The sequence below is a fragment of the Lactuca sativa genome, chromosome 3, assembly GCF_002870075.4.
Source record: "Lactuca sativa cultivar Salinas chromosome 3, Lsat_Salinas_v11, whole genome shotgun sequence".
NCBI classification, from domain to species: Eukaryota; Viridiplantae; Streptophyta; class Magnoliopsida; order Asterales; family Asteraceae; genus Lactuca; species Lactuca sativa.
In genome coordinates, this window is record NC_056625.2 from 83946119 (window position 1) to 83957219 (window position 11101).

Sequence of the window (11101 nt, forward strand, 5' to 3'; positions counted from 1 at the left end):
CAAAGCTTAACATTAATTAGCAAAGATTAACAACAATAATAAACATCAAAAGGATAATCAAGGAATAATTCTACAAACTCAATATACCATTTATGAGGCGAATTAACTCATGTGATTGCATACACTTCGAGGCTACTAAATCCTCATGAGGCAATTTACACTATGCACAATTTAGAGTTGGGGGTAGTGGTGTTTACCCTCAACATTTGGCGAGATTACCTCCATGGGGTGGACTACACTATCTACATGGATCATAAGAGCTTGAGGTATTTGACGGATCAACCGAATCTAAACATGAGGTAGTGTACATGGTTGGATGTGATAAAGAATTATGATTGTGATATCCTTTATCACTCGGGAAAGGCGAATATGGTGGTCAATTCTCTCAGTCGCACGGAGGTCGCTCCTCCGATCAAGGATATGTGTTTGAGGATGATAGTGTTTACACCACTATTAGAGCAGATTAGAGAAGCTCAGGTTGAGGCTATGAAGGAAGAGCATCAGAAGAGTCAGCGCATGGTGTGGGTTCCATACTGGGGTGGTACGCATCAGATTCTGATGGAGGATGCGCACAAGTCGAGGTTTCTATTCATCCCAGAGCAAAAAAAATAGAGAACTCCGACTTGAATACTGGTGGCCACCCATGAAGCAAGATGTGGCAATGTATGTAGAGATGTGCTTGACTTGTAGGAAAGTCAAGGTCGAGCATCAACGTCCCGAAGATAAAATGGAGTCGTTGGATATTCCTTTTTGGAAATGGGAAGATATTATGATGGATTTTATCACCAAATTTCCTAAGACGGTGCAAGGAATGGATTTGATATGGTTTGTTGTGGATCGATTGACCAAGAGCGCTATCTAGATTCAAATAAGCATCTCTTCCAAAAAGTTGGTAGACATATACATTTGAGAGGTTGTGGCATGGAATGGGGTGTTGGTTTTTGTGGCCTCTGGTAGGGATGTTCGGTTCACTTCCAAGCTCTAGAAGAGATTCGACGAGGAGTTGGGTACTCAACTACATTTTTGTACAACTTTCCACCAGCAGAATGATGGTCATAGTGAGCGGACTATCCAAACCTTGGAGGATATGCTCCGGGCTTGTGTATTGGATTTTGGTGGGAGTTGAGGTACGTACCTCCCTTTAGCGGAGTTTTCGTATAACAATAGTTATCACACCAGCATTGATCGACCTCCTTTTGAGATGTTCTACGGGAGAAAGTGTAGGACCCCGATATGTTGGGGTGAAGTCAGTCAACGAGTCATGGGGAATACGGAGGTGGTACTCAAGACTACCAAATTGATTCAGTAGGTTTGCATTAGACTTCAGATAACACAGAGTCGACAAAAGATCTATGCGGACAGACACTGATCAAACTTGGAATTTTAGGTTGGTGATATGGTACTCCTAAAGGTGTCACCTTGGAAATGTGTCATCCACTTCAGGAAGCGGGGTAAGCTAGGCCCCATGTATATTGGTCCTTTTATGGTTGTAGCCCGGGTGGGCAGGGTGGCATATCGTTTAGATGTTACGGAGGAACTCAGACAGATTCACAACACTTTCCACCCCTCTCAGCTACGTAAAAGTTTGTTTAATGATTCTGTAGTGATTTCGTTGGAGAATATTCAGGTGGATGACCGCCTGAAATACATTGAGAGACCGGTCGCGATCCTTGACAAGAAGACGCAAACCATAGGGAACAAGGTTGTAGGATTGGTAAAGGTGCATTGGCAGCACGATATTGGTTCTGAGTGGACGTGGGTGCCTAAGGAAGAGATCAGGGAGCATTACCCAACGTTGTTTGCAGAGGTGGACTTCGAGGACGAAGTCTGATTCAAGTGGGGCAGAATTCTAACACCCGACTTGTCAGGTAGAACTCTTAACCATTTATCACATTTATTTTCCTTGTCTTGGACCCACGTATGTTGGGCTTACATAAGGTACGCATGGCGTACTCCTACGCATTCATGAGGCGGGGAGTTTCCCTGGTACGTTGGGCGTACCCATGCGTACGTAGGGCGTACGTCAACCATGGGAAAACCCTAATTTTTAGGGTTGGCACCCTATTTAAGCACATTAAGCCCCCAAGTCCTTCACTTTTTCAGCCTCTATTTCCTCTTGAGCCATATCTCGAAACCCTAATCCATTTTCGAAGAGATTGAGCTTGTGTGGGTGTTTTGTGTGTGTGATGCTTAGTGAAGAAGAAGAAGACTTGTGGAGAAGCTTTGGACAAGAAAGAGCTTGAAGATCCAATGTTTATTCACCATTTTAAGCTTATTGGAGGTATAAAGCTCCTAACTTGATGATTTGGTGTATTAGATATACTTTAGGGCTCATTTTCATCATATAATGGTCCTTAAAGTGTTTCTTGAGAGTATAAGCTACTCAAGAAGGTTATAATGATAGATCTGAGTGTTTTTGATGTCCCTTGAGCATAAAAATGGTGTCTTGATGGATTAAGCTCAACAACATGCAAGGGTTGAAGGTTGTTTCAAGAAGCTAGTATGATAAAATCAAATATTTGATGTTTTTAAGGCATGAAAAAGCATAATGTTTGCAACATTATGGATTAATACACTTAAATGAGATTAGATCTAAAGTTAAACGTTAGGTCTTAACGAATTAAGACCTCAAAAGCAACCTAATGCAAGTTGGGGCGTACATCAGGCGTATATAGGTGTACGCTGCGTGTATGCACCCGAAATCCCGAGTATGTTGGGTGTTTAGATAGTACGCTTAGCGTACTCACCAGAGGGATATTTGGGCTTTTACCTTCAATCCAACTTGGGCTTTAAGGTTTTTGGCCCTTGTTGGGCCGTAAGTCTTTCTGAGTTGGGCCTTTATGGATTTGGGCCCATATTAGGCTCGACATGCTTTTTTGGACTTTTGGGCTAGTTGGATTGGGCCTTGGTATATTAGGCCCAAGAAGGAAGCATAAATCAGCCTTTTACCCTTAAACTCGGGATTTAGGGTTTGGACTCCTGGGATGGGTTATTGATCTAATTTCTAGTTAGGATTTTATTATTTGTGAATTAGTGAGAGGATTCACGATTCAACAACTCGAGTATGATTTGATATCTTCAATATGAGGCGAACTTCCTCCACTGTACTCATAGGTAGAAGGCACCACTGTCAGCCCAGTAGATTATATTAGTGGGATGATAATTGTCTTCGTGACATTTTCATGCTATGCCTGTTTATGCTTGTTGTCTTCGTGACTTCCATTGGTATGATTGTATGGTTAGATGTAGGGATCCAGTACCGATTGAAAGATACCAAAGGGGGTGAAACAGACCCAATACCGGTTGAAAGATACAGAAGGGGGTTAAATAGACACAATACCGGTTGAAAGATACCGAATGGGGTGAAATATACCCAGTTATGCTTGATTGGTATGTATGTATGGTATGGGGTATTTTGGGGGAGCTCACTAAGCTTTGTGCTTACAGTTTTCAGTTTATGTCTCAGGTACTAACATTTTTTATGTATTTTAAACGGTTTAGGTTAGTTTTAGTCACTGAACTTTTTTGAATGTTTTATTTTGGTCATTATACTTTGTTTAAAGTATCATTTTGTCATTGAACTTGTTTATTTCCTTTTTTTGGTCATTCTAAACGGGCATATCAGGTATTTTTAAATATTTATGTATTTATGTATTTATGATGTCTTTTATATAGTTTTTTATTGAATATTTTTATGTATTTTAAATGTATAAACATATATTTTTATACATATTTGTATGTATTTTTGTATTTTTTTTTAAATTTATTTATGTATTTTAACTCCAACTTTCATTGTAAGATAACTATTAGACCTTATAAACAAAGGAAAGAAGCACTAAAGTACTTCAAAACAAAAAAAATTCAAAGATGAACCTTACCAACAACGTAATTTTTGTAGGTAAACTCTTCCTTCTTTTTTTCATGAATTCAACTTTAGATAAACAAAATTTACGAATATTTTTATCATTAACAAGAATATTCGTAAACTTTGTTTATCTACAAATTCAATTCAAGAAAAAATAGAAGAATTTACCTGCAAAAATGACTTTTATTGCTAATGATTGAAAAATGTTTGTTTTGAAGTAATCTAGTGCTTATTTTCTTTATTTACAGGGTTTAATAGTTAGCTCATAATGAAACGTTAAGTAAAAAAATTAATAACTACGTAAAAACATAAAATACCAAAATGCTTAAAAGTTCTTAAAAAAATTAAAAAATACGTAAAATAATACATTTATATATTTAAAATACATAAAAGTATGTAAAACAAAATATATAATTTTTTTAAAAAAGTACATCATTACATGAAAAAATACCAAAATACAAAAAAGTACGTAAAATACCTAAAAATTCATATAATTATGTAAAAAAATACGTTTATACCTTTAAAATATATAAAAAAGTAAAAAATATATATAAAAAATTTTAAAAAAATTATTAAAAAGGTCATAAATATGTAAAAATACTTAGAAAAAATACATAAAAATACGTTTATACGTTTTAAATTTTTTTTTTTTGAAAATTTAGGAATATAGACACTAAAGTCCCAATATTTTCATCGATTTGACAAGAAAGTCCTATACTTTATTTTTTTGACAGTAAAGTCCAAATTACCGGCAATTTTTGACACTTTTACCCTTTTTTCCGGTTAGCCGATAATTAGGAGTTTTTTTTCAAAAAAATAAAATTTAGGACTTTCTTGTCGAATCGTCAATTAGGACTTTACTATCAACAAAATAAAGTTTGGGACATTCTTGTCAAATCATTGAAAATATTGGGACTTTAGTGTATTTTCGTAACCCAAGAACTTTTAATTGTAACTTTTGTTGCATCATCACTGTTTTTCTTACCATCATCATTTTTACCCTAACACAATCACGATCAGGAGAAACATATGGAAAATAGAGAGCGAGAAAGGGTGAAAAGACTTGTAAAACTTTCTTATTGCTTCGCCGCCAAATCTTGAACTAAAAAGTGGGGACAGATTATACAAACACGAACAACACATGCCTAGTCAAAAAGGTGTGAATGTGGAGAAGGGAAAGAAAGGCAATTTTGTTTTGAGATTAAAAAAAACAATTTAACAAGAAGCAAAAAGTCAACACAACCCTGGTTCTTTCTTTCTTTCTTTCTTTCTTTCTTGATTATTTCCATTTTTTTCAATGTTGGCTTGTTGAGATTAAAAAAACGATTTAACAAGAAGCAAACGTTAAAGATTTCATGTAACACCCGATTCCTGGTGCGTATTTAAATTCAAGTAAATTCATTTTTTTCTTTGGGACTCGGCAAGTTGGAGGCCCAACTCGTCGAGTAGACTCGATATTGACCGGGAATTTTAATGATCTACTCGAAGAGTCGGGAGACCGACTCGACGAGTAGAAGTTGTCTGGATGAAACCCTAATATTTAGCATTTGTACCCTATTTCAACAACTTATAATGCCCCAACCCAACCTCCATTGTTCCTCCCAACCCAGAGAAAGCCCTAACTCGTACCCTAAGCCTCTTTTGAGTGTTCTTGAGCTTTTTGGTGACTTTTTTGTGCATTTGAAGTTGGAAGAGAAGAAGGAAGCTTGGGAATTCAAGTGCAAGCTAGTAGATCCAGAGGTTTTGCTTCATTCTCAGTTCATTCAAGGTAAAAAGCTTGAACCTTGACCATCTATCTCTTAGATCTTATTTTGGGGCTATTTTCTACCCTTTTTTATGAGTTGTGAAGTTATAGTCAGATTTTGTGAGTGTCTTTGGAGTTACACTTCAAATCTGGAACCATTGAGGGTTTCCATGGCATAAAGGTGACAACTTTATGGCTATGGGAGATCCATGCTTCTTATATACCTCTTTTTATGGCTTTTGAGCCAAAAACCCCCATGCATGGACGTCAAGATTGGAACTTTACGTATAAAATAGACCATAGGAGGTCAGATCTATGGTTTGGATGCATTTAGACCAAGTAAAATCAACTGTATAGTTTCGAACAAAGATGGACTCGGCGAGTCGTTCATGGGACTCGGTGAGTCGGGACGTATTTTCCATTAAATCCTTTTTGTTGATGGACCAGATGCTAAGATTGAAGGTCCCTCGGTTGTTTGGGCTTATTAAGGACCTGGAAGTCATAGAACTCGGCGAGTGTATGAGCCGACTCGGCAAGTTCAAGGTAATGTCCCAACCACATGAAGATGGACTCGATGAGTCATAGACTAAATACCTTCAACGGATGAAGATAAACTCGACGAGTCGGTTGAAGAAGGACCGATGTGTTGTTGAAGGCGAACTTGTCGAGCTCTTACTAGAATCGACGAGTAGGGATGAGGTTGTAGCTTTTCATCGATGGGGGGACACGACGAGTTGGTGAACCAACTCGGTGATTCTGGTCAACTAGATGTTGAATTTGAACAAAGTTGACTTTGACCAAGGTTCTGACCTTGACTTTGTATTGGACTTAAGTTGACCCTTGTAAGGGTTGTGGGTATGAGATGGTAATTTAGAAAGGATGTTGTGTAGGGATTGAGGAGTCGGGAAGAGTCGATTTTCTCACCGAGGACAGTGCAGACACTACACAACCTTGAGATGAGTTACCTTTCAGTAGAGTTAGTCTAAGGCACCAAGGCCGACCCACTAGTAGTTGATCGTAGTTGAGATGATTGTATTTGTGATAATTGTCTGGTTTGCTATTACTTGATGTGTTCTATGTGTCAGTATGATATGTTATATGTGATAGTGGTAGTAGGAGGGGAATAGTCCCCCGGTTCGGTCGTTAGGACCGAAGGGTAGGTCGGACACCCCAAATATGTATGACAGCATGAGTATGATATATTGTTATGTGATAGTAGTATGGGTGAAATAGTCCTCATGACTGGGTGAGATAGACCGGAGGGTAGGCAGGCACCCCAGAATAGCCTAACACGGGGTATGTTAGCACCCCAGAATGGCTTGACATGGGTAGGTCCGTACCCCAGAATGACTTGACATGGGTAGATCGGGCACCCCGAATTGCTCGATAGTATGTATGATTGTATGGCATGTGGTATGATGGGGGAACTCACTCAGCTTCGTGCTTATAGTTTTTAATTTTGATTTCGGGTACCTCTTCAACTAAGGGGAAGGAGTCCGTAGGGTAGTAGCGCATCACACACACATGACTTCTGCTTTCAGAACCCTGGGATTGTACTCTGACATTTTACTATTTGATGTTATGATTTTCGAGACTTGTGATTTGTTACTTGATGTTTTGAAATGATAGCAACGATGTTTTCCGTAAACTATTTTTATAAGTAATATAATTAAACAAAAAAATTTAGGTCTCGATTTTGGGATGTTACATTTCAATAGGATCTATCTGACTAGAGAAGGTTTTAATACTCTTATGCTTAAAGAGTATCATACCATTAAATTTCTAACAAAAAAAAGGGATATATACACTAAAGTCTCAATATTTTCAACGATTTAACAGAAAGTCCTAAACTTTATTTTTTGACAGTAAAGTCCTAATTGACGATTTGAGAAGAAAGTCCTAAACTTTATTTTTTTTGACAAAAAAGTCCTAATTACCGTCTAACCGGAAAAAAAATGGTAAAAGTGTCAAAAACTGTCGGTAATTTGGATTTTACTGTCAAAAAAAAAGTTTCGGACTTTTTTTTTCAAATCGATGAAAAAATTGGGAGTTTAGTGTACATATCCCGAAAATCTATAGAAAAGTCTCATTATTTTTTTAAAATTAACGATGTGGTCCCATGCTGAACATATCAAAAGAGGCTAAAATAAAAAATAAAAATAAAAAAATCAGTTTTTTTGGGCTTTTCTATAAAAAAAAAATTGGGATTTAATCGTTGATTTTTTCTCAAAATCATGGGAATTTTCTACAAACTTCCCATTTAGATTAGTTACATTAGTCCCAAATCAAATGTATTGGCTTTCTTTTTTTAGCCTTGTACTCAAATATTTACTTTACTAGTTTTGCCAAACTCTCACCAGTTGGCTATTTTTGCATTTAGGACAATTGCAAATTGTTTTAACTCTTTTGCATAAAATGAGCCCTATACATTTGCCGTGTTAGATATTCATAGAATTAAGCCTTTATCATTGCTTTTTCAACCACGTGTATAATGTACTTAAGGGATTTAAAGTCTCTTTCATGATTGGAGCTCTGTTATTTTCCCTGTTTTAGATTATCAATTATGCGCTTTGTGATAAAATATGCATTTGGTAAATTTTCATCTTACTTTTTTATAGGCAGATACTAAATGGACAACCTAGAGTATAAGATTAGGTCATGGGAAAAAATTACCGTATGATTGGCTTGGGTTATTACCAGATATAGAAGGTGTAACTGAATAAGTAACATTACAACATTCTTAAAAAAAATCTTGTGTCGAGAATACATAAAATATATGAATAAGTAACACTCAACCACATAAACTTAAAATAAAATCACAGCAAGGGAGAGCAGCAGAGTCCAGCATCCGTATTATCAGTTTAAAGAGCATACAGTAGTTACACACTTAAACATTCTTGTTTTTCTTTACAGTAATACAATATGGTCTTCTTATGTTAGTGTTAAGATTCTTCAACATGTAATTCATAAGAAGCTTGTATCAAGAGTTAAGAGGAATAGTAAGTGAAACCTTCTGTAAACGTTTTACAAAACCTGGCCTACTGAAATATGTATTTTAATTTGGATTTATTTGACATAAAATGTATAAGATTTTTTATGTTGTGTAAAATTAAAACTTTTTACATGTATTGGAAATCCAAGTGATGGAAAAAGTTGCTAATTTTCATCTGAAAAGATAGCTAATGCAAATCCGTTGCTAAACTACAGGCAAAACTTGTGCAGCTACATTTCTAGAAGGATTGCAATTTTCATTGACTTATTTATCTACTACATAATGACATAAGAAAACATATCCGGAGTATCATAACAAGAAGGCATATAAATGCTGATATAAGAAAACGTATCAGTAGTATCTTAAGAAGAAGCCATTTAAATGCTGATGCAAGAAAACATATTGGTAGTAGTATCTAACAAGTATTTTAACAAGAAGGCATTTAAATGCGGATATAAGAAAACATATCTGTAGTATCTTAACAAGAAGGCGTTTAATTGCATAAATATCATAGGGTGCATCATAGGAAACTACAGAAAAATAAAGAACATTGAAAGTACACTAAATTTTGCCTTCATCAACAGATTTGAAACTTGGTGCATCGTTGGCCTTTCATGTGGATTCGAACATGCTCTTGAGACTCTCAATACTAACATAACTTCTTTCTCAACTTGGGATGAGGGAGGTGGTATCCGGCTGTCTCCCACATTTGCTAACACCAGATGATCATCAGATAATGTTGGTAAGGATGTTATGAGTTCTCCAGGATGCTTTTCCATGACCACTTCTAGTGCAACAACTCCAAAGCTATACACATCACATTTCTCATTTGCCACCATCGTATAAGCAAGTTCTACATCCAAAGAAACATAAGAAAAAAACAAAAAAGCTATATCAATCTCACATGATTCTAACGTAGATACATATTTATGTAAATCATGAAACTTAAAAACATGTAGAACTACAATCAAAAGATTATGTTACCTGGAGCGATATAACCATAGGTTCCTGCTACTGCGGTCCAGTTTGATGAGTCTAGCTTTAAAAGCTTGGATGTGCCAAAATCAGAAATGCGTGCCTCATAATCAGAATCAAGAAGGATGTTGGATATGGAAATGTCTTTATGCAGTATAGGCGGTGAACAATCGTGATGCATATAAGCCAAACCATTAGCAACGCCCTTTACAATATTGACCCTTGTTAACCAATCCAATTCTTTTGCTAATACATCGCTTTTTAAAATAGATCCAAGGCTGCCATTTTCATGGTATTCATAAATCAAAATTGAGTTGCGGGCATGGGAGCAATACCCATAGAGTTTCACTATGTTTCGGTGCCTTATGTTCGTTAGTGCCCGTACCTCATTAAGGAAACCACTATGATCAACATTCTCGGATGATGAATGAAGTTTCTTGACAGCAACCACATTGTCAGGTTGTAGCTTAGCCATACCATAAATGCCGCTATCCCGTAAGATGTGGTCTTGCAATACCCAAGATTGGGTCCTTGAGGAAACAAAAGCATATGAGGTAGCCTCTACTGCCGTGTATAAACCCAAACCACCAAACCGAATGGGTAGGGAAGCAAGTCGCCGCTGTAAGTCGCCAAAGAAGGGGCCACCACAAAACACAATGTCCTCAATCGCCTAGCGTAATTAGTTGTCGAAGAACAACGCTGCCTCCTCCATGTGAACGGGTTGGCACGTCCTCAGCCCAAAGAAAAGTTTAGCAATACCCATACAAGACCAAAGTAGAAGGAGCTCACTCTGCGGGTGTAACGACCCAATTTTCACATCCAAAAATTTCGTTTTTAAAACATTAGTTTAGAAAATGTTAATAGATAAAGACATTGTTTGACCAAAATACATCACAACATAAACCATGTTCAAAAGTCATGTCATACAACCAATCGAAACATCAGAGTATAAATCCCAAGGAAATCTAGTAAATGCGGAAACCGATGTGCGTGCATGATGTACCGCTACCGAGCCAGCTCCTTCCCCTTCGATGAAGAGGTACCTGAAACCAAAACTGTAAACTGTAAGCACAAAGCTTAGTGAGTTCCCCTATCGTACCACATACCATACAATATATATATATATATATATATATATATATATATATATATATATATATATATATCATACATACTGCCAGGCTATTCTGGGGTGCCTGACTACCCGGTACGACCATTCTGGGGTGCCGACCTACCCGTGTCAAGCCATTCTACGGTGCTGACCTACCCGTGCCAAGCCATTCTGGGGTGCTGACCTACCCATGTCAAGCTATTCTGCGGTGCTGACTACCCTTCGGTCATAACAACCGAACCTCGGGGACTATTTCACCCCCTACTACTACCATCACATATATCCTAACACAAACGTATTATCAGACATATCTGGGGTGTCTGACTACCCTTCGGTCCTAACAACCGAACTCTACTACTAACACATACCACATAACATATCAGGTAGTAACAAACCTAGATGATATCACAAAGA

The 11101-nt window shown here is 37.1% G+C and overlaps 1 protein-coding gene across 1 annotated transcript in view; it reads right to left on the reverse strand.

The window, feature by feature from the left end:
- The window catches only part of LOC111920315 (MDIS1-interacting receptor like kinase 2), a 35314-nt gene extending 25263 nt beyond the window's left edge, over positions 1-10051 (reverse strand). Inside the window, exons 1-2 of the mRNA XM_023915893.1 lie at positions 9586-10051; positions 9256-9454 (exon numbers count right to left, since the gene is read on the reverse strand). Of these exons, the coding sequence (XP_023771661.1) occupies positions 9256-9454; positions 9586-10051 (665 nt within the window). The remainder of the gene's footprint in view (positions 1-9255; positions 9455-9585) is intronic.
- Between the last annotated feature and the right edge of the window lie 1050 nt (positions 10052-11101).